The sequence below is a fragment of the Phodopus roborovskii genome, unplaced genomic scaffold (genome assembly GCF_943737965.1).
Source record: "Phodopus roborovskii unplaced genomic scaffold, PHOROB, whole genome shotgun sequence".
NCBI lineage: Eukaryota > Metazoa > Chordata > Mammalia > Rodentia > Cricetidae > Phodopus > Phodopus roborovskii.
Genome location: NW_026126459.1, coordinates 7,342,753 through 7,367,961, shown reverse-complemented (window position 1 = coordinate 7,367,961; position 25,209 = coordinate 7,342,753). Strand labels below are relative to the sequence as shown.

The window sequence follows — 25,209 nt, the reverse complement described above, 5'->3', positions numbered from 1 at the left end:
GCCCCTTCTTCCTCTGCCTGGAAATCCTGCTTAGCTATTGGCTTTCAGCTTTTTACTAAACAAACAGAATGACACTTCTTCACAGTGTACAGAAGGATTATTCTACAACAATTTACCTCTCTGAGGAATTTGAGGTATGGTTATATACTCTCAGACCCTCCACAGGCAAGAGAATCCATTCCCCTGTCGTGTGAGAGTGAGCAGTAATTCACCTTCTCTACAGACAAGGAGGTTTTTCTTAGTGTGGCCTACACTAGAGCAACAGAGACGGGAACAGCAGACTTCTGGCAGGTCTTATTTTCCCATACATCCTTATGTTGTAATGAGGCTAGCATACAGCTTACTTTGGTAGAGTTGTGCTCCATCCAAGGGAACTACTACTTGGGCCTGCAGATATCTTGTCATGCAAGTTTGTTGTAAATCTAGCCCATTTTACTCAAACATTTAATTTTCATAACTGACTTTTTAGTATACCTGATTTTGAATATTGTGTTAAATAATTTTGAATATTATTTTACATTAAACTTGTTTTGAGTTACTTGCTTCAGGGTTATCTTTGACAACATATACAGAAAGACTAAAGGGAGATATAAATTGGTCTCTCCCTCCAAGCTTGTCTCTGTAAATGATTCATTTGTACTTAGCATGGCTAAAAATATATAGCTCTTTGCACATTAGAGAATTTGATCATTTATCAGGTAACTGAACATTAACTTGCATGTCTTAATTACCTTTAACTGTTTACAATAACTTTTATAAAATTAATATTTTATTATTTTTTTCTGTGTTAAATTTGTCTCAAAACTTACAATTTTGAACTGAAGCCCTTTTAGTATAAAAAAAAATCCCTTTAAGCCATAGACATACATCTTTAGGTCAGATTTTGTTAACATGTGTATACCACTACAACCTTAGGAGTTTATACATGGCATGCAGTAGCAAATTAAGATGACCTATATATTTTTTAACTATTAACTTTTGTTGTAGGTGTTAAGTTAATCAAGTGGTGGCATGTACCTTTGATCCTAGCTCTTAGGAGGCAGAGGCAGGCAGATCTCCAAGTTTTGAGGTCAGCCTGGTATACAGAGCAAGTTCCAGGATGGCTAGGTTGTTGCAAAGAGAAACCATCTCGAACCCCCATCCCCACCCCCCCCACTCCCCACCCCCGCCCCCCCAAAAAAAAGAGTCAAGACGGTGTGTGTGGGGGTATTCAGATAGCCAGAACCCCCAATTTAGTCATTTTAACTTTTATATATACATCTTTCTTGATTAAAAAACCATTTAACTGGAGGCAGAGGCAGGGTGGATCTCTTGTGAGTTCAAGGCCAGCCTGGTCTATAGAGCAAGTTCCAGGACAGCTAGGTTGTTACACAGAGAAACCCTGTCTCATGAAACCAAAACCAAACCGAACCAAAACAAAACACATTTAGTACCATGAGCTATAACAGTAACACTCATCATTTGTTGTAAAAATTTTCCAGTGGACAATAATTGGGATCTTTGTTCAGTACTTACAACATTTTTTTTTTTGCTGCATAGATGGACCTCCTCCCTATTTTTAGTTCTTAGCCTGTACATCCAGAAAACCTTTAGTTCTCATATAATCAGGACCTAATTATACACAACCAGCTGTGAGGAGTGACTGGCTACTCAGGTAACAGTCCAGTGACCTTGTCTATCTCTTCCCCTTTTGAAAGAATATTAACATTTAGCAAGTCAAGTTGTAATTCTTTTAAGCAGGCACAGATGGAGTTCTGAAGATGGAATTACTTAGCTTAGAAGGAATTGTGCAGCAAGCACCACCCCCTTAATAAGAGAAGGCTGAATTCAGATCACACAGAGAGTAAGGCAGTGAATTCCTATGCCCATTTGTTAAACCATTGGGCCTTGTGAGTTTCCAGGTAAAACCTTACAGAAAACATAAGCAGCCTTTATAACTTAGCATGTAAACTTTTCTTTTCTTTTTAAATTGGTTTTAAGCAGTATTTCTTCTTATTGACCTGGAATGTTTTTTGTTTTTTCCAAGGCAGGGTCTCCCTGTGTAGCTGGCCTCAAACTCAGGAACCCAACTGTCTCTGCCTCCCAAGAGCTGGGATTACATTCATGTTTACATCATCTGACTCAATTTAGCTGAGGAAGCCCTGTTAAAACTGTGATGTTGGAATTATTATTGAGAGATTTTGAACAGAGGTTATTTTTATTCTTTCCATGTGTGGGCATCATGTTACCTTGTTTTATTATAGACACTTTCATACCATAAAATAATCAGTAGTACCATCTATTGGAAGTAGCTGACCTCCTACCTGTTTTAAGTACATCTTTTTCTTGGGCTGTTTTGTTCTCCTTCTTGTGACAGAGTCAGGGGGCCAGTATGACCCAGGACAGGCTTTGGAGGAAACACTGAGCTACACATAAGCTTGCATCTGAAGGAAGCAGGCAAATGTCATCTTCAGAGCCAACTTTCCAAGTGAGTTAAAACAGTCTGTGACAATTTATCAATACTATCCATACTCAAAAGACATCTGAATCTCTGTAAAACGGAACGCAGAGATTGGCATCACCACAACCGGTTTGTATCTATAGATGGGAGCAGACAACCTGAAAAGCCAACACTAACTGAAAAGTAGAAATAAAAGCAAGGTCATCCAGGCTTGGTGGGGGAAAAAACAAAGGCAGACCAAAGGCATAAGGTAAAGAAATCCCAGAACAAAGAAACCATCCCATCTCAGGGAAAGCAAGCTTGGAGACCCAATAGAAACAGCAGGCATTAGGATCCACCCAATGTAGAGTCTGTCTGTCTGGGTCAGGTTGTAAGTCTCAAGAAACAGAGAGAGAGAGAGAGAGAGAGAGGGGGGGGGGGAGAGAGGGGGAGAGAGAGAGAGAGAGAGAGAGAGAGAGAGAGAGAGAGAGAGAGAGAGAGAGAGAGTGTGTGCATGTGAGAGGGAGGACTGTCTGAGTGTCTTTATCCCACTACCTGAGGCATCTCCCAGGTTTTGGGGAAGATGAAAATGAGCCTAAGTGTTAGGAAGATGCATCCCCATGGTCATAAGACGTGGGGGAGTCTTAAAGTCAGTCAAAGCGATATGTGGGAGGTTGCTAGAGTCTCAAACATTGTGATCCAGAGGAGTAGACAGATTGCTCCTGGAGCTTCTGGGACCTGGTTAAGGCACCCGAGTCAGGCCTGGACAGACAGTCTTGCAGAATTTAGATGTGTGGATGACAGCCTTTCCTTCCTATGATGCAGGATTGGCACAGATAAAGAGGTACAGGGTGTGTTCCTGAGAAAGTCCGGCCTGTGGGAGACACAGACTTATCAACAGGTCATTGTGGGTGCTTTGAAAGATCAAGAGGATCTCCCATCTGGGAACCTGGGTGCAGAGAGGCTTGGGGGGGGGGTACAGGCAGTGAAAAGGGGGAGATGCTTCTTTAACTGCACAATCGGAGAACTTGTAAGTTGTGGCTATAGTAAGCTTTTCTACATGCTGTTTGTCTCAAATTCCCTTTGACCTACTGCTTTTCTAGGCTCCCTGGGTCATGTCTAAGCTTCCCCACAGCCTTCCAGGTGTCCACTTGTTTGTGATGACCCGGAAGACTGTGGCATTTGTTTGGCTGTAAGGCCACCCTTCAATTTGAAGCACCTGGAAGCTTACACTCTCCAGCTCCCTTTGGTAACCTGATTGCCTATGGCTTTGCAGGAGCTCAGGAAGTGGGTGTTTTAATCTGGGGTGCATTCTGCTTGCCTTGCTTTCGTTTAGACCTAGATGGTAACTGTAGATTAAAATCTTTCCTTCCAGTTTGTGAGTAGGACTTCAGTAGCAACTCTGTCTGAACCCGTAACCAGTTCTTATTTTTATTTTTAATGGACATCAAGAACAAATGTGAGAGATATAAGAAAGCCTGTAGGAGTACCCTGGTAAGGGTGGAGTCTCAGTTTTCCCAAGGCTCCTTTCTGTATGGCATCAAGTTCTAAGTAATCCCACTTTGCTTGTGGCTTCCAACCTATGAACAAGTCAGTCAGGGATAGACCAGTGTAAGTGAGTGAAGGTATATGTCGTCAGCCTCACAGCTTGTTTTCTTCTCCTTAATTGTGAGTGCTGGCCACCCTCTGTACCCTATTCCTTCTGACTGGTTTCTCTACTACCTCTATTTCCTTGAATCCATTTTTCCCATGCAGTGCTGGGGGTTCACCTAGGGTCTAGTGCATGCTAGATAATTACTCTACCACTGAACCATCTAATCTCCAGAGTCTTTGCAGAAGAAAACCACACCAAGCAAATACCACCTTCCACCTTAAACTCGCTCTGGTTGATTTTGTAAATGCCTCTCCCACAAAGTCCTTGTATGAATGAATGAAGTGTAACTTTTCCCAGATTTTTTTTGGGGGGGGGTGGAGGAGCATATGTGTGGTAAGGTTTGTTGTTTGATTTGATTTTTATTTGTTTTCTTTCCTCTCTTCCCAGTCTCTCCCCTCCAAACCCCCCCCCCCCACTTCTCCTCTCGTCCATTTTCCCTTCAGAAAAGAGCAGGCCTCCCAGGGATATCAACCAAACATGGCATATCAAGTTACAATAAGACTAGTTACATCCCCTCATATCAAGGCTGGATGAAGCAGCCCAGTAGATTTCAGTTGCCAAAAGGAGGCAAAAGAGTCAGAGACTCTTTTGTAGAGTTTTTGTTTTTGGTTTTTTTTTTTGTTTGGTTTTTCAAGACAGTTTCTCCATGTAGCTGGGACTACCCTGGGACTCACTCTGTAGACCAGGCTAGCTTCGAACTCAAGAGATCCACCTGCCTCTGCTTCCCAAGTGCTGGCATCAAAGGTGTGGGCTACTACCACCCAGCTTGTTTGGTGGAGTTTGTGATCTTGATTTCCTCTAGCCCAGGCTATTATTAAACTAATAATCCTCCTGCCTTGGCCTCTTGTTGAGTACTGGGATTACAGGTATGCAGCATCAGTCCTGGCCAGATTTGCTTCTGTTGGTACTTGGGTGCAGTCCTTAGCACAGGTGGTCTGTTCTGCTCCAGCCACTTGAGGAGGGAGAAGGGGGGGAGGAGGAGGATCCTGGTGACTGGTGACTTGTTCAGTGTGAGGTACCTCCTGGGAGGCCCAGTCAGTCGGCTGGAAACAGTGGGGGAACTTTTCATCAGCATAGTTTGACCATCTAATGTGAAAATTCTCAACATAGCTCTTTTCCAGGTTTAGCTTTGCAAATTACAAGTTCAGCCCAGACAGTGCCCAGGGTTTGGTGTCCCTAACTCAGGATGGAATTTAATAGCTCTGTATTTGAGGAGTGCATAAGAGTTTCTGAGACTTAACTAGCACACAGTACTACTTTTTAAATACTGGGCCTGGGGGGAAAAAAAAATGAACCCCTTTCTGCCTTTCCGCCTAGCTTAGTGGTTGGGGAGAAAACAAGGAAACCAGTATATGTAACAGACACAAAGGAAAGTTGTCTTGGAGAATCAAAGAGGGTTTCCAAGAAAGGAGATGTTGTATAGACGTCTTGAGGCAGGACATCCACCTTGGGAGTGGTTGCTTTTATTGGCTGAAGTGGAGAGAGGCCTGTGAGTAGAGTAGGTGGGTAGATCAGGTAGGAGAAACCTGCAGACTCCCATGCTTTTTACTCAGCAGGGCCAGGTGTTGTGTTGCCTCTGAAACCACAAGGATGGGGCCTGCTTAATGGAGTTTAATTAATTTCTGATTTTTAAAAAAGATTTATGTATTTTATTTATTTAATGTACACTAGTGTTTTGCCTGCATACTGTGTTAGGGTGTCAGATCCCCTGGAACTAGAGTTACAGACAGTTGTGAGCTGCCATCTGAGTGCTGGGAATTGAACCCCCCCAAGTCCTCTGGAAGAGCAGCCAGTGCTCTTAACCGCTGAACCATCTCTCCAGCCCTCTCATTTCTAATTTTTAAAAACAATTTTTAATTTTACTTTTTATTTATGTGTATGCACGTGTTTGTGTGCAGTGCCTGAAGTGGCTAGAAAAGGGTATCAGATCTTTTGTAGCTGGAGTTACAGGTAGTTGTTCCTGGCATAGTCTTCTAGACTTGAGTCTGGAAGAATAGCAAGTGCTTTTAGCCACTGTACCATTGTTCTAGCCTTCATTCCTAATTTCAGGAGTTATTGAAACTGTATATTTTTTGTTACTGTAGAGCTTATAAAAATTACTTATTTTATGTGTATAAGTATTTCACATGCATGTATGCATGTATGTAATATAAGTGTGTGCCAAGTATAGCCCTGATACCCTTCAGAAGTCAGAAGAAGGTATTGGATTACCTAGAATTGGAGTTACAGATGGTTTAAACCACCATGCCAGAACTGGGAACAATCCAGGTCCTCTGCTAGAGAAGCACAAGCTCTTAAGCTACTGAGCTCTGTCTCCAACCTGTGTCCTTTAAAAAAAAAAGAAAAGAAAAAGAAATGTGTCTTGCAGTATAGCTCAGACCACTCTTGAACTCAGCAGCAGTCTTTTTGCCTGAACCTCCTGAATGCTGTGATTATGAGCATTGCCATGCCTGGCTATTAAATCTTTATATCTTTGTATCAACTCTTGGAGTGCTGAGACCTACATGTTGGCTCCTTTAGTCCTAGTAAGTGTCTGCCTGCATAGAGAGAGGCATTGTCTGCCTTCCACATGGAAAGCAGGCAAAACAAATATGTCATGGTATATAATGGGTTGAATAAAAGCATGATCAGGGATGAAAACAGTCCTAATTTGTGGTGGACTCTCCATAATTTTGTTTATGGTACAAAGTTAAAAGCCAGAGGCAAAAGAAAAGTTTGTATGTTTTTGTATATTTGGGTGTAAGCAGGGTTGTGGAAAGCTCTATGCTCAGTGTTCTTAGCTTTCCTCCATGGGCTGCTGTTGATCTTCAGATCCATTGACTGTTGCAGTTTGTACTTGCAGGCTCAGTGCCAGACCAGGAATTGGAGGCATCCGATCTCGAGTTGGGATCCAGCATAGTCTTCTTAGCCAGCCAGCTCGCACAGCCACCTTCCAGCAGAGATTTGATGCTCGGCAGAAGATTGGCATTTCAGATGCTCGGCTCAAGCTGGGAGTCAAAGATGCCCGAGAGAAGCTTTTACAGAAAGATGCTCGGTTTCGGATCAAAGGAAAAGTACAGGATGCTAGAGAGATGCTGAACTCACGAAAGCAGCAGAGCACTGTGCCCCAGAAGCCCCGGCAGGTGGCTGATGCCCGGGAGAAGATCAGCCTAAAGAGGAGATCCCCTGTTACCTTCACAAGCCCACCCATTGGGACAGTGACACCTGCTCTGAAACTCACCAAAACCATCCAGGTAGGCTGTGGCTTCTGCTTGCATTCACAGAAACCTAGAAGTATGCAGGAAACATTGGGAAATAGCAAAAATGCAAGGTCCAAATGTTGGTCCAGCACTTCTTGGCATACAGAAAGATATAGAGTACATTAGAGACATAGTCTTGTAGAACACAGAGAGATCCACAAATCTGACATCATTTACTCATCTAGTCAGTGAAAGGACCAAGGTAGAAACCTAGGAGATCTGACTGGTTGTCTGATGTCCCGGATACCCTATACAACCTCTACTCCAGAAGGAAAGAAATAGTGTTTAATCTGCCTTAGCTTTGTTTACAGGGATAGCAACACCAGTTATAGATTGAGCCAAGTTCATTAAGCTCTTCAGGTCCATTATTGCTTGACTTTGGCTGATACTTGCACATGTCAACATATTTCAAGTTCATGGACCTACTTAGAATGCACTTGAACCTTCTGGGACGGATTATGACCACTGGATGTTTCTAGGTTCCACAGCAAAAGGCCATGGTGCCACTTCATGCTCATCCTGCTGGAATGAGGATCAATGTTGTCAATAACCACCAGGCCAAACAGGTAGAGTGAGTGAGTGTGTGTGTGTGTGTGTGTGTGTGTGTGTGTGTGTGTGTGTGTGTGTGTGTGTGAGAGAGAGAGAGAGAGAGAGAGTGTGTGTGTGTGTGTGTGTGTGTGAGAGACCCACACCTGAGTGTGTATGCATGTATTTTGATGAGGTCTGCATGGGTAAATCGACTGAGGACTGGCCTACGGCTCCTATTTCAAAGTGTTAGAAGGAGATTTTCACCTTGGAGTTTGTGAGTTTTAAAAGGAAACTTGTACTAGATGTGATGGCACACCTTTAATCCTAGAGCTCAGGGAGCATAGGCAGGCGAATCTCTCTGACTTTGAGGCTAGCCTCTTCTACATAATGAGATGCTTTTGCAGAAAGAGAAGCAGTGGCCTCTTTGGAGACATGGTGGTTCATATCTGTAATCCCAGCACTTGGAGGCTAGACCAGAGCCCAAGAAGTTGAGCCCTGGGCTATATAGTGAGTTCAGGACAGCTTGGGCTACTGAATGAAACCTTTTTTAGAAAAAAGAAAAAAAAAAAAAAAAAGAAAGAAAGAAAGAAACAGCCAGGCGGTGGCACCACACACTTTACTATTTTTTTCTTTTAATTATTTATTTACTGTGCATTGGGCTTTGCTTGCATGTATTTCTATATGACAATGTTACATCCCCTGGAATTTCAGATAGTTGTGAACTGCTATGTGGATGCTGGGAGTTTAGCCTGGGTCCTTTGTAAGATCAGTCAGTGCTCTCAACCTCTGAGGCCTTTCTCCAGCCCTTGTGGCACACACCTCTAATCCCAGCACTCCTGTGGCAGAGGCAGGCGGATCTCTGAGTTCCAGGCCAGCCAAAGCTATACAGAGGAAACCCTGTTTCAAAAAACAAAACTTAAAAAAGAAACTTCTTAATCCAGGCATGGTATATGTGTAATCAAGGAGACAGAGTCAGGAGGGTCACAAGAGCTAGGACAGTCTCAGCTTTGTAGTGGGAGACCTTGTTTCCAAAAAGAAACTGTTTGTTTTGGAGACAGGGTCTTCTGTAGACAGACAGGCTGGCTTCCAGTTTCCTATGAACATCTGATACTCCTACCACCACCTTCCTGGTATATTGTGCTGCAGACGAAACCCAGGACTTGGTATTGTGTACCATCTCAGCAGCTCCACCCAAGCTCTGAGAAGAAACTTCTTACTGAGAAAGGAGAGGCATAAAGAGCAGTAGAAGACAGAAAAACTGAATTGTTTGTTAGTATAAACATTACATGTGTCTAATGGAGAAAAACACCCATCATGTACCTGTTCATCAAGCCAGGAGCTATTGACATTCTACTGTAGCTCCTCTCTCTCTCTCTCTCTCTCTCTCTCTCTCTCTCTCTCTCTCTCTCTCTCTCTCTCTCTCTCTCTCTCTCTCTCTCTCTCTCTGTGTGTGTGTGTGTGTGTGTGTGTGTTTAAAATGTGTATCAGTATTGGGGCAGGAGAGATGGCTCAGGATAAGAGCACTGGCTGCTCTTTCAGAGGTTTTGAGTTCAATTCCCAGCAGCCACATGGTGGTTCACCACCATCTATGATGAGTTCTGGTGTCCTCTTCTGGTGTAGAGGCAGAATACTATATACATAATACATAACTCTCTTTATTTTTAAATGTGTATCAGTATTTGTTTGCATGTATGCACATGCACTGCATATTATACCTAGTGTCAAGGAGGTCAGAAGAAGGTTCCTGGAACTGGAGTTTAACCTGTCATGTGGGTGCTAGGAACCGAACCCAGCTCTTTTTTGAGAGTAGCAAGTGCTTTTTTACTGTCCCTTTTGTTGTTGTTTTGTTCTTGATGTGCTGGGATGAAACTTGGGTTCTTGTGGTGCTAGATAAGTACTAGACCACTGAAACACGCTAGCCTTCCTTCCTGTTTTTTCATTTATTTCTGTTGTTACTTTTGTTTAATACCTAAGTGGAATTAAGGTTATGTTCTCACCCAACTTTGTAATGATTTTTTTTTCATAATTTATTTCAAATTTGTATAAAAATCTTTAAAAACTGGATAATTATTGATTTGACATTTTCCGTACTAGAAATATTTTGCTGTGAACACATTTGGGCTAAAACTCTTTGTAGGGTTACACTTATTCCTATAGACCAGACTCTGGGATGACTTCCAAGCCAAATGATGCATAATCATGTACTTCACAGTAGCATTGTGGTCAATGATAGACTGCATACAGTGGCATATACCAGACTAGCTGGGTAGTAGGCTTTACTATGTTACCATCTAGGCTTGTGTATATAGTGTAACTATACTTTGTTGTCCCACAATGACATTTTTCTCAGACTGTGTCATTGAATATAAAATGTAGAGATTCTGGATAAGCATTTGCAACTTATAAAAAGATACTTCTGAGCCAGGTGGTGGTGCACGCCTTTAGTCCCAGCACTGGGGAGGCAGAGGCAGGTGATCTCTGAGTTCAAGGCCAGTCTGGTCTACAGAGTGAGTTCCAGGACAACCAACTAGAGTGACACAGAGAAACCCTGTCTCAAAACAAAAACTGAGGATGTTATTTCTTGCTATGTGTTAAGTACCTGGGAGGCTGGGACAAGAGGATTGAATTTCAGGCCAGGCTGGGCTACATGGATTATTTCTACCAAAAAAGAATTCCATGTACCTTTTAGCAATTCCTACTGGGTTCTGTGGGTAGGAGTCACCTTGTAAGGACATGAGTCTCAAGTTTCCCCAGGCCTCTGTATTCATGTGTCCACCTCCTTCCTTAGTTCCTTGTTCATTTCAGCCCATTTCTCTGCTCTTGGTTCAGATGTTAGTTGAGGGCCTGTGTGCCACATTAGCATTTCTCCATCTTGTTTATTCTTGGGTGCTAGGGATCACTGAGCAGTATCCCTAGCCCAGCTACTGTTCCTTTGTTCTCAGAACTTATATGACCTAGATGAAGATGATGATGTTGCAGCACCTGTTCCTACTAAACAGATGAAGTTTGCAGCTACAGGCAGCTTTGTCCATCACATGGTATGATACTCTGCATCACATCTAGTGGGTGGATGAGGTTGTGGGGAAAAGAGCCTCTCATTGATTTGGGGTATGAGCCTGTTTTTTTAGAGCCATAACTAGCCAGCTCCCTGGTTTTGTCATTGCTGAGACTGGTGTCCAGGACTTTGCTCAATGTCCCACAGCAGTGAAATGAAGAACTGTACTTCCAAGGGTCTGGGTTTGAGACACTTGAAGGGAATTGTGTCTTAGTCCATTTTCTGTTGCTGTACCACAGCTGGGTAACAATACCACAGGCTGGGTAAATTGTAAGCAGAAGAAGTTTATTAGCAAGTCAAGAAAAGTTGGGCTGTGTCTGGAAATGTCAGACATCATGCAGAGAAGCGAGAAAGCAGTGTCTGGGAGCTTGAGGAGGCTCAGCTGTGGTCCAGGGTCCCAAGTGTGTAGCAATCTCCTGGTTACCATTTACATTCTTACAGTGGTTGTGAGGTTGAATGTTGTCAGTTTATTTATATAAAGGGAACAGGCCTTTCCAGTAATTAGAACGTTTGGGTTTGCCTGCCTGTCTGCTGGCTTAGTTCATGGCTAATTCCAGTTAGAAGAACAATGCTTGTAGTAATTTTATTTAAGATCTCTCTTTCTCATTGACATGGGTTTCTTTTTATGATAAGGAAGCATCACAGAGAGAGTGGATGAACCTATTCAATATAACCTAGCTTGCAGAGTGGTGGTGTTACATGCCTTTAATCCTAGCATTTGGGAGGCAAAGGCAGGTGGATCTCTGAGTTTGAGGCCAGCCTGGTCCACAAATCGAGTTCTAGGACAGCCAGGACTATTAACAGAGAAACCCTGCCTCTAAAAAACAAAACAAAAGTCTGTGTCTCTGTTTCTCAGACTCCTTTTTCCCTGTTTGTGTAGACTGGACTGAGCAGTTCCAAGCTGTCTGTGTCCAAGGCACTCCCTCTCACAAAAGTGGTTCAGAATGATGCCTACACAGCTCCTGTTCTTCCCTCCTCTGTTCGAACCAAAACCTTGACCAACATGTCTCGGACACTGGTGAACAAGGAGGAGCCTCCCAAAGAGCTGCTACCTGCTGAGGTAAGTTATCACTCCAGCTAATGTCAGCCTGTGTTGGTATGTATACCCCATGGGTCTTCAAACCTGTCCCTCCCCATGAGGTGGATGTTAACCATCCCTTTCTGCAAACGAATATGCCAGAACCTGCAGATCCTTGTTCACAGTGAACTTGCTGGCCAGTGAGGACTTGGAAAGAGATGGCACTAGATAGTGACATGGCCTGAGAGTCCCAGAAGATAGCTACTGACAACCTTGAGGAGACATCTTGTGCCTCTCAGGAATTTAAGCCTATGCCATGACTAAGCTTGAGCTGGCTGAGTCTGGAAGCATGTATGCATTCCATGCAGAGGCTTGGGTCTGAAGGGCCTGCACATAGGAAATAATGGGAATCTGGTGGCCTGTATAGTCCAAGAGGCCCAGTGTGATAGATGGATTCTGGGTGGGCCTTCTGTTGTTGTCTGGAGTGAGTTTTGTGTTAACGCATGATGCCTTTTGACTCCTTTTCCATATTCTTGTCTCTATGGCAGCCTGTGCTCAGCCCCTTGGAAGGTACCAAGATGACTGTGAATAATCTGCACCCTCGAGTCACTGAGGAGGACATTGTTGTAAGTATCATCACAACTGCCCAATCTTTAAGTCACAGCTTGCATCTAGGTACAAGTTTATAGGACCACATAAGTTAATGATTTGCTGGAACTCAAAGGTTGGGCATTCTCAGGCAGATTTTTGTTTTTTTACCACCCAGTGATACAGGACCAAATAAATCATCAAAGGTTGAGTTAGGGAAGTGGGTGTTGACTCCTAGTGGGGTGACAGGATGGGGACCTACTCCCCCAACAAGTTAGGGTAACACTTGAAACCAACGACTTTCTGAAGATCCTGAGCTTAGCATGTACCAAATTCTATATTGTGCAGAAATAAAGCAATTAATTGCTCACCATAAACCGTACTATGTACAGTGTTGTGCTGGTGAGCTACTCTGTTAGTTATAAGTGTTGGAAGGCCCAGTTTTTGGGCACCAGCCAGAGGCTTCACATGACCTCAGCAGGTCTGTCCTGGGATGGCAGAGACAGGTGGTCTTTATGAGGCCAAAGCCTTGAAGGCAACCCTTAAGAGTACAGTGTTGGTGCAGATGTTTACTCTCTTCTGCATGGCCTCTAAATAGCCTCCTGCCCAGTCTGCCTACACTACAGAGTGTCTTTCATGACAGGACTAGGAAGGTCCCTGCCATACCTGTCCTAGTTACTTTCCTATTGCTGTGACAAAACAACCATGTGAAAGCAACTAAAAAGAAAATATTTAATATAGGGCTTAGGGTTTCAGAGGGTAGAGTTCACATGATGGAGCAAAGGCATGACGGCAGGAACAGCTGAGAGCTCACAACTTAGCCCACAAGTAGGAGGCAGAAAAAGCAGATATTGGGAGTAGCATGATTTTTTTTTTGAAACCTCAAAGTCAGTGACAACTCCTCCAACAAGGCTACACCTCCTAAACCTTCCCAAACATTTTTACCAACTAGGGACCAAGTATTCAGACATAAGAGCTAATGGGGGGCATTGTCATTGTACAACATTGCTGGTTGGTGTTTTCCCTTGAATCTTTGTGAGTTTAATGATTCCATCTTCTCAAGGAGCAAGATGGCTTAGCAGGGTTTGGTGGGTAACCTCTGTAGATTGCCTTCTTTTCCTGACTGTAAGAGTCATGAGCATAGCTAAGGTGCCTGTTAAATTGAGTCTTGGAGCAGCCAGTACTTCCTTTTCACTCAACAGATATTAGGCCCTCGGCAGAGCTATTTGTTAGAAACCCAAGTACTCTTTGGACTGTCAGGCGATAAAATGAGTACAGCTGAAGACTCCAGCTGCTCTCTGCAGCCAAACCTCAGATTCTGACAGCTCCTCCTCTGATGAAGGTATTTGTTGCTGGTAACTGAAGTCTTGAGTGCTGTGTGGACAACTTTAGAACTAAGAGGCCTTCCCCTTCTCCTTTAGCAGCTACAGTGTTGCTGGCAGTACACAGACAGACAGACAGACAGACAGACGCACATGCACAAGTGTGCACCCAAGAGCTTATGAGCAAGCTAGCATGGAAAGCTATAAAGAATTGAAGCTTTTTTCCTAATTATGTGACACACACCTTTAATCCCAGCACTTGAGAGGTAGAGGCAGGTGGATCTCTGAATTCAAGGACAGCCTGGTTTGCCTAGTAAGTTCCAGAACAGCCAGGTCTATGTAAAGAGATTCTGTCTCAAAAAAAAAGGCAAAAAAGGACAAGCAGATCTCTGTGAGTTGGAGGCCAGCATGGTTTATAGAGCAAGTTCCAAAGTAGCCAGGGCTACACAGTGAAACAATCTCCAAACAAAAAGTAATAGTGAACTGGAATGGCTTCTGTCCATCATCCTAGCTATTCAGGGGGTTGATCTAGAAGCCTGGGTAACATAGCAACAGTAATTAACACTTGCTCAGCACTTCCTGTGTACCAGGTACTTTGTGTAAAAGGTCTTTGAAAAGATACAAGTGGAAAATAAAACAGAATATTTCCTCAGTAATAAATACTTCAATTTTTTGTGCAGATAAGTGACATTAAAAGAACAGCAGTAGGACCAGGTAGGCTTGGTGGCCCTGGGAGGCAGAGGCAGGTGGGTCTCTGAGTTTAAGGTCAGCCTTGTCTACACTGAGTTTTAGGGACAGCTAAGGGTACATAGTGAAATCACTCAGAGATCTTGTCATTAGCCTTTTTGTTCTCAACATAGAAGTGGGTGGCAGGTAAGAAATAAGTTATAAGTTGGTTGGGTGGCACATGCCTTTAATCTCAGCACTTGGGAGGCAGAGGCAGGTAGATCTGAGTTGGAGGTCAGCCTGGTCTACAGAGCGAGTTCCTGGACAGCCAGAGCTACACAGAGAAACTCTGTCTTGAAAAACCAAAAAGAAAATGAAATAAGGTTTAAGTTTTGATTGGGCCCCCTCAAACATCTCCACATCCCTCTTTGGCCTCTGCCTCCCTCACTAAGATGAGGTGATTCGATAATGAAGACAACATATACAAAGCACTCCTTTAAAAATGATTTCACTTGAAGCTGGATGTTTAGCTCCCAGTGCTACTCAGCATCGCAAAGGTCGGGGCAGGAAGCCGACTAGAAGAGGACACGGCCCAAGAGAAGTGATCACTTAACTGGTAGAAAGCAGCACCCACTCTGTGTGCCTGATTTGCTAGGACTCTCCTGATTTTAATACTTAGAGTCCCATGTCATGTCCTGGGAACTTCTCTGTCACTAGATAGTCCATGACTCTTGGTTGCCCTCAGCAGAACACCAACATCCATAGTTCCAACAGTCTCCCTCCCAGGGCTGCATTGGCGCCAGCTTTTAATGAGCTGCACCACCTTTCTATGGTTCAGGCACAGAGCTCTCTGAAAGTCCTTTGATAATGCTGGGCATCTGTTCTAACACAGAGCTCTCTGAAGTTCCATAACTGTAAACACTGTTGAACTGCACAGAGAGAACTTGGGGGTGACTTCGTGGGATGTCCCAGGCACTGCGAGCAAAGAATACCAGCAAAAAAGGACCTGCCCTGAAGTCCTGGGCATGGGTCTTCACAGCAGTCCTTAGAGAGTGTGAATAGCAGGGAGTTGGGGTTTCCTTCCCAACCTCACTTGTCCTTTGCAGGAACTTTTCTGTGTGTGTGGAGCCCTCAAGCGGGCCCGACTGGTCCATCCTGGGGTAGCAGAGGTTGTCTTTGTGAAGAAGGATGATGCCATCACAGCATACAAGAAGTACAACAACCGATGTCTGGACGGTAAGTTAGAGGGAGCTGTCACCATGCTCTCCTCTGTTTTTAAGCTTTTGGGGTGAGCTATCCTCTGAGGTTGGTATAAAGACATCTTGGGGAACTCACTCCTTTGATACCTTCTGGGTAACGGGAAGAGGCAGTGATGTGCACTCTGTGGATGAGTATTTTAAAGGGTCTTGCTGAGAAAGCCAAGCTTCACATTTCAGGCTTGCTAGGACACAGGTTTCTGGAGTCTCGGCTGTATGTTATCTTCTGGTTGAGATCTACCAATGAGTAAACTGCTATCTTTATGTCTCAAGCTAAATAGTCAAAGGAGCTCTGTGCCATGCTCCTTTCTAGTTGCTCATTTTATATGTGGTGAGAGCCAGCTGAGGACCAGGGCCCTGGATTAGGATCACAGAGGCAGAGAATAATAGACAGCTTTGGTGCTTATCTGCCATCTGTGTATTTTCTAGAGAAATGTTTCTTCAGTCTAGAGTTAGATTCCTTGTTGGTTTTTGAAACAGGTTTTCTCTATATAGCCTGCCTGTCCTGGAACTCACTGTAGATCAGGCTGGCCTCAAACTCATATCTGCCTGCCTCTGCCTCCTGAGTGCTGGGAATACAGGCATGCTGGCTGGATTCTCTTTTTTATCTTATTTTATTTATTTATTTATTTATTTTTAGCTTGAGTTGTAAAGGTTCTTATAGTCACAAGGCTAGGGAGAGAGCTCAGTGGCTTAAGTGCAAGCATAAGGACCTGAGTTGAGGTTTCCTGCACCCATATAAAAGGTCACATGCTTCTGCAGTACCACAGCTGTTAGTATAGGGCCAGATGGAGCTGTTGCTAGTTTTCTTGTCCCACCAGGTCCTGTTGCCCTTGAGCCCCAAATAAACACATGGAGACATTATATTAGTCATAAAACTGTTAGCCAATGGCTAGGGATTTTTATTGGCTGGCTCTGTCTTAATTATTAACCTATTTCTATTAATCTATGTATTTCCATGTGGTCTTCGCTTACTGGAGAATGTCTGGACCTGTTACTCCTTCCTCGGCTACATGGCATATGTCTGTGGCGCCTCTCTGCCTACCTTTCCCAGAATTCTCCTAGTCCTGCCTATCTTCCTGCCTCTGTTGGCCAAACAATGCTATATTCATCAAACAATAAGAGAAACATATACAGAAGAACAACCCTATCATGGATCCTTAGGTTTGCTAGCCAGTTAGTGAGAGGCTGTGTCTTGAACAATAAATAAATACACAAATAAATATTAAATGAATAATAAGATAAAGCGCCATAGAGGAAGACACTGATGCTGACTTCTTGCCTCCACATGTACACATGCCCACCCTTACACCATGCACAAGAGTTCTTCATTTAATTTTTAGGTCGGGTCTTTGAGTAGGTAAATGGTGTACAGTTATATTCTCTCATTCTGCAGTACACACTGCTGATATATCTTACTGTATCACGTGACAGATGTGATAACACTGAGACAACTCCAGGCAGGCAGGGCAGAATCACCAAAAACATGACAGAGGTCTGGCGGTACTTGCACATGCCTTTAATCCTAGTTCAAGGCCAGCTTGGTCTACAGAGTGAGTTCTAGGACAGGCTCCGAAGCTACACAGAAACCCCTGTCTCAAAAAACCAAAACAAAAATGTGACAGAGACTTAGAGTGAGCACTGTTCTTGCAAAAGTGGCCCTGATTCAGGGTACTAGGAGCTTTTGGTTTGGAGAAAAGAAGGGGGATAAGCCCTTCAAGGCACTGCAGTACAGAGCGTGGTGCAGTGGGCTGTCCCTGAGGTCAGCAGTATGGATTCAATCCAGTTTCACCTTTGCTTTCCTTTAAGTGGATTGATTCAGTGATATCCTCCTACATGCACTACTTACTAATAATCAGATTTTTGGTTCCTTGAATGTGTTCAGTGTTTTTTGTTTTTTTTTTTTTGGTGGTTGCTCAAGGGTTTGCAGTACACATTGTAATTTATCACAGCCTGGTTCAGGTTAGTAGTGACTTGACTTGGTTACAGAAATGCTCTCATATAGCTCTGTTTTCTTTGCACATTGTGACTCTCACAGTGGTAGTGCAGCCTCATATAGCACTTAATCCTTTATGGATAGGGGAAAGCCTCACATACATCTTTAAATCTATTTCACATACGGTCATAGCATAAATGTTTTCCCTACTGTGTGCCTCACAAACCTGAGTGGCTTCTCACTGTGTAGTTCCTTCCCTATCCTATAGTCACCAACTCCAGTGTGAAGCAGAGTTCTGGCCCTTTTTGTTTCCTGGTCTCATTACTGAGGATCCCTTACACTCTCAGGCTTCCTTAGTGTCTACACATGTTAGTGTGTTTTCTGTTGCTGTAATGAAATACTTGAGGCTATATTCTTTATATAGAAAAGAGGTTCATTTGGGGTTTTCAGAGGCAGCACTAGCATTGATTGGTTTGGCTTAAGCAGGGATTTACTGAACCAGGCCTATTCTCATTACGCAGTACACCATACTCAGGGATCACACATTTCACAAGAGCTGAAGTGTGTGTTAGCAAGAGTAAGCATAGTGATGGGGAGAGACATCTCAAATCACCCTCTGAGGATAGAGTTCCAGGATCTAGTGGGTGAAAGAGTTAGTGTGGTCTAAGGTGTAGGTCAGACTTCATAGTCCTATAGGGTGTACATTCACAAAATGGCCAGTTAGCTGCCCCCAGACCTCCATGCTAGATAGCTTCCATTTGTTCCACATGAGGTACTCGAGCCTGGCTATAAACTTGAAATCCTCATGTCTGAGCCTCTTAATACTTAGGTTTCAGAGCTGGACCACCATGTCTGGCTCCAGTGGTAGGATGTGACCTTTGGTCATGATGTTGGTGACTTTTGTTCTCTTATGAGGAACAGGTCTCTTGATGTAGACTTTTCCTTTTTTTGGTTTCCAGGACAACCCATGAAGTGCAACCTTCACATGAATGGGAATGTCATCACCTCAGACCAACCCATCCTGCTGTAAGTGCCAAGGGGGGCAGGCTGGAAAAGGGTCTCTGGTTGTACTTTGCACAGTTGCCTCTTCTGTTCTGAGGGCTAAAGTACTTCATCATAGCCTCTTTTGTTTTCTATTCCATTTCCTCTGCGCTGATGCTCAGTGGTCAATCAGGATGCTTAAATTAAAACCAAGGGTCTTAGCCTATTCCCAGAGTCTGAATACAATGGACTAATAAGAAAGTGTCCAGCACCTCTGAGGGGAGTGGAAAGCAAGCCAGTCTCCTCCCCTTTATATGACTGACATCGTCCAGGTGAAAAGTAACTATGCTGAGCACTCCTGGCTTACTGTTCTTACTGTTGAGGACTTTTTGGAGCCTGAGATCCATATGGTGTTGAGGCTGGCAAGATAGAATTTTCTTGAAAGGGGGCAATATACACAAGGAGAAGGTGAGACTTGCTAAGGTAGGTGGAATTGTGTCAAGCAGGCCTAGAATAGACTTGAACATGCAAAGGCACGGATCAGGCAGGTCTGTAAAACTGTCCCAGGAGTAGGTTGTGCTTTAGAAATGTTTTGGAAAGGGGCTAGAGAGACAGCTCAGTAATGAGAGTGTATGCTGCTCTTTGCAGAGGACCGAGGGTTGATTCCCCGTGTTGGGCATCTCTAAACCATCTGTGAGCACCTGCACTCACATGTATTGACACACATGTAAACATGGTTTAAAATTTAAAAAATTAAAATATTGAAGGTTTTTATGACCTGATAGATTAAGAAGTCATTGGGTTAACCAGTGTTAATGTGGTTGAAAGATTATATAATGTATGACCATCCAGAAGAACATGCCATTATTTCTAGACTTGAAACTACAACACTCAGCAGGCTACAGCTAGGTCTCCTCCAAGGTGAAGTCAGATAGAGAGGTGTGGAAAGCATTACGCTCCATGCCTAGCTCCCAACAGATGCTCAGTGGTGAGATGTAGCCTGACCTAAAGAGAAACTGACAGGGATTTGGTTCTCTGCCCCCACAGGCGGCTAAGTGACAGCCCCTCGGTGAAGAAGGAGAGTGAGCTGCCTCGGCGGGGGAGTGCGGCCTCCTCTTCCAACCCTCCTGCTGAAGTGGACCCTGACACCATTCTCAAAGCTCTCTTCAAGTCCTCGGGGGCCTCTGTGACCACACAACCCACAGAATTCAAAATCAAACTTTGAGGAGGGGAGTGAGGCAGCCAGAAACAGGGCAGAGGAGGGTGGCTCTGTTTCCCAAGGCAAAGCTTGTGACCAATGGGCCGTTGGACTGAAGCCCCCTGAGCAAGGGTCAAGGCACCGGGGAGAGCTTCCTCACTGGACGGGACCCACCTTTCTATATTGTTCCATACCTTGCCCTTCTGTGTGTTACATTTCTATTGTATGTTTTCCTCTTTCCTCCACTCATCAAGGTAGGCTTTGTCCATGTGCCTCCCATTCCCTCGGCCCCAAGCTGATTTCTTCCCTAGGAATGGTGCACTGTTGTCCTGGGTAGCCGTGGGACACAGGGCACTGGAGCTGTTGGAGAGGCTGCTTTGTTTTGTTGTTTGGTTGGTTGGTTTTCAGGAGTTTTCTTGTTCTGTTGAAGTTTTACAAGCAAAACGGAATGAATGGGACCTCCTGCCATTTGGTGGGCAGTAGATCAGCTGGAAGCTGCATTAGGTCACTGGCCTCGTCTTCTTACCATCGTCATCGTCAACCTGACTCCTAATGTGGGGGGAGCTCTGTGATAGGGACAGGTAGGGTGGCTTTGTTGCTAGCTCCTGGCTGCCTGTGTTGTTTTGGGCAGCTCAAAAGGATTTCCCAGAGTTCATGTTCCCTTGTTAGAGTTGTGCCAAAGGCCCTGGCCCAGTTCTCTGCTTCCAGATAGGAGCAGCAAAGGTCCATTTTACCCTCTTGGTTCTCACCTGACAGGGCAACACCATAGCCTAGTTTTGGTGCAGGTGCCAGCTCCAAATTAGTTGGGCCTTTTTCTAGGCTCTACCCCCAGTCTGCAGCATAGTGGGTTTTCAAGAGATTGACTGAATGGGAGCTGTTTACTGCCTCTAGCTCTGCTTTTCTGGCTTCAGTTATCTACAGAACAGCAGTCGGGATTGCCCAAAGTGCAGCTGCTACCATGGCATTGTCTCTGTTAGTGTAAGTGAACCACTACAAGTGGTCTGAGAGTGGAGATGGCCTACCAGGCAATCTGGTGAGCTATTTTCTGCAGCATGCTTTTAGTGCTGAACTATGGAGCTTAGGCAGGTGCTGAGTTTCGGGGCAGCACCATTCCAAAGCTGGGTAGTAGTCCTCTGTCATTGGGGACAGGAGGTTCTAAGCTCTCATACCTGGAGCAGGGTTCTAAGGGCACACACTCAGTAAAGGAAGCTGAGACACCACCACCCTCTCAAGGCTAGCCAAGTAAAGAGAACTTCAATTAATTTATCTTCTGGAGTTTGTTCTACCCAGCTAGAAGGGTTTAGTTTGAGCCGAGATCAGTTCTTCAGCTCTGAAGGTGCCCTGCCAAGGGATCCAGGAATGGTATCTGGGGTGCTCACTTTACTGTCCAAAGAAGTGTGCTTCTCTTAAATCCTTCTAAATGGGTACAGACTTAGTTCTTTTCAGCCACTAGAAGACATTCCTCTATGCTTCACTCTTCCTGGCCCAAGAGAACACCCAAAAACACTAGGGCCTGACTTCTCTGCCAGTGGGAACAGTTGGTACACTTTTTGCTTTCTTTAGAGTAGGGATGAACTAGACCTTTCTTGGTTCCCCTGCTCTTGTTGAACCAGGTATGCTATGGACAGTACAGTTGAACCAAATCAGCCTCAGCCTCCTGGCTATGTGCTACTTTGTGTGTGTGTAGGGTGACTCCCCTGCATTTTACAATGTCACCTTGGGAAACAGAAAAGGTGGGCCAACCCTCATGTCCCTCCCCTCCCTTGCATTACTTCTTTGTGTCTTGTTCAGGAGAGAATGACATTGCAGGATGGAGAGGCTTGTTACTTTCCATTTCTCAATAAATGTTTGTTATTCCTAACTGAGCTGTAATGTCTTTTAAAATTGCTTTTACTATATTTACTTTCTGGTGCATTTTATGATCCATGTGTGGTAGTCAAGGGTTCATTGGGAGCGCGTGCTTAGTTTCCACCATGTCGGTCCCATGGATTCATCCAGTTTCAACTCACCTTTACCTCCCAAATGATCTTGGGCTATAATTGTGTGTGTGTGTGTGTGTGTGTATGGGGGGGTTCTTAACTGCTGAGTCATTTCTTTAGCCTCAAGACAAATTTCTTTTTTGCTTTTCAGGGTTTCTCTATGTAACAGTCCTGGCTGTCCTAGAACTCACTCTGTAGCCCAGGCTGACCTTCCCGAACTCACTTGAGATCTGCTTCCCAAGTGCTGGGATTAAAGGCATGTGCCACCACCACCTGGCTTCCAGGCAAATTCTTAACTGACCTTCTAACATAAAAGATCATATACTTCACACACATGTTACAGAATGCACATTCCCATTCTAAAAGGGAAGAATGAGGGACATAGTAAGGGAAGACTGGACCAAAGCAAGATCAAAACCCTGCAGTATAAATACCAAATCCTGTAGCTTCCTGTCCTGTGATGGAGTCTTCCTTTTCAGGGGGTTTAGATAGCTCTGCCCCTGCATTGCTGCCTGCAACAGCTCTGGCTGGTTCCACTTCCTGTATGCAGCGTTCTATCACAGGTCCATGGTTCCAGGATCTCTATCATCTTGGGGTTTCTAATGCAACCCAGGCTTCACTAACAGTTGTGTTATATGATAGCCTGGCCACATTCCAACTCTGCCACACATTCTAGCACTACATGAAGGATACTGCCAGGTCTGGCCCCTTGGAGCACAGTCGTGGCTGCTTCTGTGTGGAAGCTGGTAAACTTGCTTTCTAAGTGCAGAAAACCGCTTTGTTTCCCCCTCTCACACTTGGAGGCTGAGCAGGAGGCATCCAGAGAACCTGCAATAACCTGAAAGTTACAGCCTCTTTCAGCACATGACTGGGCTACAGCATAAGCCTTCTCCAGCTGTTCATCTCCAAGTCCCTCTCCTTTATTTTTTTCTGCCCTACTTGTGGAGTAGACCAGTATGAGAGTAACCATGGATACACATAGACTCCGTGTCTTAGTTTTCCCTGCCAAATAAATTAGTTTTGAAAATTCAGCCTCAGGCAAATTCTCATGACATGGACAGAATGCAGGCAGAGTCTTTGCCAAAAGAGCACACGAATGCCCCCCAGACCTGATTTCGGTGCCTCATGCCACCAGACTCACAAGCCAGACCTCTGCTCTTCACATTTCTCTTGAGTATTATCTTCCAAGTTTCCACCAGAATGGCCCATTAAGTTCTGCTTCCAACATTAAGCACTTTGTCCTGCCCAGAGTCGAAATGCCCACAAAATAGTTCCAAAGACATAAACACCATGTGGTCAGGTTTATTAGAGCAACAGCATACTCCTGCTGGGTTATATTTTTCTGTTGTTGAGGAAGAAAAGGTTGATTTTGGCTTACAGATCCAGAGGGATACAGTCTGTTATGGCAAGAAAGGTAAGAGCAGGCAGTGGGCCAATGACACTTTGATCCACACAGGAAACAGCAGGTCATGGTGAGACCAAGCTCTGAAAGTCTGCGTCCTATGTTTACTTCCAACAAGTGTATATCTCTTAAAAGGCTCCTTAGCTTTCCCAGACAGCACCAAATATATGAACCTATTTAATAATTAAACCACCTATGACTTTAGTGGACTTAAGCCAGAAAGTAAGCCTTTCTATATTTTTTTCTGAGACAAGTGTGGACTTACAGGCTGTCCTGGAACTCACTCTGTAGACCAGGCTGGCCTTGAATTTAGAGATCTACTTGCCTCTGCCAAGTGCTAGGATTCAGTTGGATCTTCTGGAGGCATTTTCTTACATGAGGTTCCCTCCTTTCAGATAACTAGCTTGTGGCAAATTGATATAAAACTAGCCAGTACACTTGCTATGAGGCCTCTTTGCTCCAGTATAGAGTGACCTAGGCATTTGTTCACAGAGAACAAGGTAGCTGGTGTCTTGCTTTGAAGAAATTAAACTTGAAGGAATACTTCACTGTTTGGGTGAGTTATGGCATCAGAAAAGTAGTTTTTCGCTGATAGGGATAGAATAGAATAGTACTTAGCCCCACCGTCCTCATGCTAAAAAGCCCTAGACATTTGTAGAGGAAAATGGGACTCAAGGCTTTCAACTTAATGTAGATAAACCAAGAATGGTCGGTGGGGGGGGGGGGGAGAGACAGAGAAAAGGCCGCAGACTGGCTGTAACAGGTTTAAGTAAATCCAGAGTCTATACAATACCCAAAATGTCCGTGTCTCAGTTGACAATAACGTACAAGAACCAACAAATCTCTCATGGACATCAAACCCAGAATGGCAGAAGTTGTGGAGTTAAGGCTTTTTAATTTCCTTACTATTTATTTTTTTGACAGGATTTTGCAATGTCATTTTCTAGCCAAGACTTGGACATATAATCTGATCTCCCATCCCCCACCTGAGAATGGATGTTTACAGATGTGATACAGCTTCCAACTTTATGAACAATTTTAAGGTAGCCATCATAAAAATAGTATAATGGACAATTATGAATACACACTTCAGATGAAAATTTGAAAGTCTTAGCCAAGAAAACCCCTTTAGAATAAAAATAACAGGCAAAGGAGTGGAAAGAGGAACAGGGCAGTGAACCTGGAGGTTGAACACTAGAAACTGGGCTGAGATAAGCTCACTGGTTAAGGTGCTTATCTAGCAGCATGAAGCAATGTACATAAATCACCTGGTGGTGCACACATTTATCCCAGCACTCGGGGAAATGGAGGCAGGAGTATCGGTGTTCAGGCCCCTTTAGGCTAAGTGAGACTTCTGGCTCAAAGTAAAAGGTTTGACACAGGGACTCACTGTAACCTCACATGGTCTGGAACATACAGGTATCCTCCTACATGGAGGATGTAGGCTAGCTGGGAAAAATTTATTTGAGCTCACTTCAGTTTGTAAAAATTTAATTCTAGAGTCACGAGTGATGGCGCACACCTTTAATCCCAGCACTTGGGAGGCAGAGTTTGAAGTCAGCCTGGTCTACTAGCTTCAGCTCCATGACAGCCAGGGTTACATGCACACGTTTTGTTTTGTTTTTGTTAATTTTAACTTGTATGAGAGGACAATGGATTGCAAGTGGAGGTCAGAAGATAACTGGCAGGAGTCAATTCTCTCCTTCCATGGCTATATCAGGATGTCAGGAATGGTGGCAAGTTCCTTCACCCACTGCACACTCTCGCACACTCTCTTGCTTTCTCTCACAGTCGAATTAACTACGGAGAGACGTATCTCTCCTCTCTAAATCCCAGTGGTTCCTCAGTTGCACCGCGATTCAAACTGCCTACTACTTTATTTTAAAGATTTATTTTTTGTGTCGAGTGTTTTCTCGGTGTCTGTCTAAGCCACGTGCATACTGTGCCCACAGAGCCAGAAGAGGGCGT

The 25,209-nt window shown here is 44.2% G+C and overlaps 1 protein-coding gene across 2 annotated transcripts in view; it reads left to right on the top strand.

The window, feature by feature from the left end:
* The window catches only part of Poldip3 (DNA polymerase delta interacting protein 3), a 31,396-nt gene extending 9,675 nt beyond the window's left edge, over window positions 1-21,721 (top strand). Inside the window, exons 2-9 of one of the 2 annotated variants that reach the window (XM_051189496.1) lie at window positions 6,916-7,306; window positions 7,792-7,878; window positions 10,783-10,878; window positions 11,776-11,955; window positions 12,462-12,539; window positions 15,596-15,725; window positions 18,641-18,707; window positions 19,710-21,721. In XM_051189496.1, the coding sequence (XP_051045453.1) occupies window positions 6,916-7,306; window positions 7,792-7,878; window positions 10,783-10,878; window positions 11,776-11,955; window positions 12,462-12,539; window positions 15,596-15,725; window positions 18,641-18,707; window positions 19,710-19,887 (1,207 nt within the window). In that variant the 3' untranslated portion in view covers window positions 19,888-21,721. The remainder of the gene's footprint in view (window positions 1-6,915; window positions 7,307-7,791; window positions 7,879-10,782; window positions 10,879-11,775; window positions 11,956-12,461; window positions 12,540-15,595; window positions 15,726-18,640; window positions 18,708-19,709) is intronic. The other variant, XM_051189497.1, reaches the window with a different exon arrangement.
* The last annotated feature ends 3,488 nt before the right edge of the window (window positions 21,722-25,209 follow it).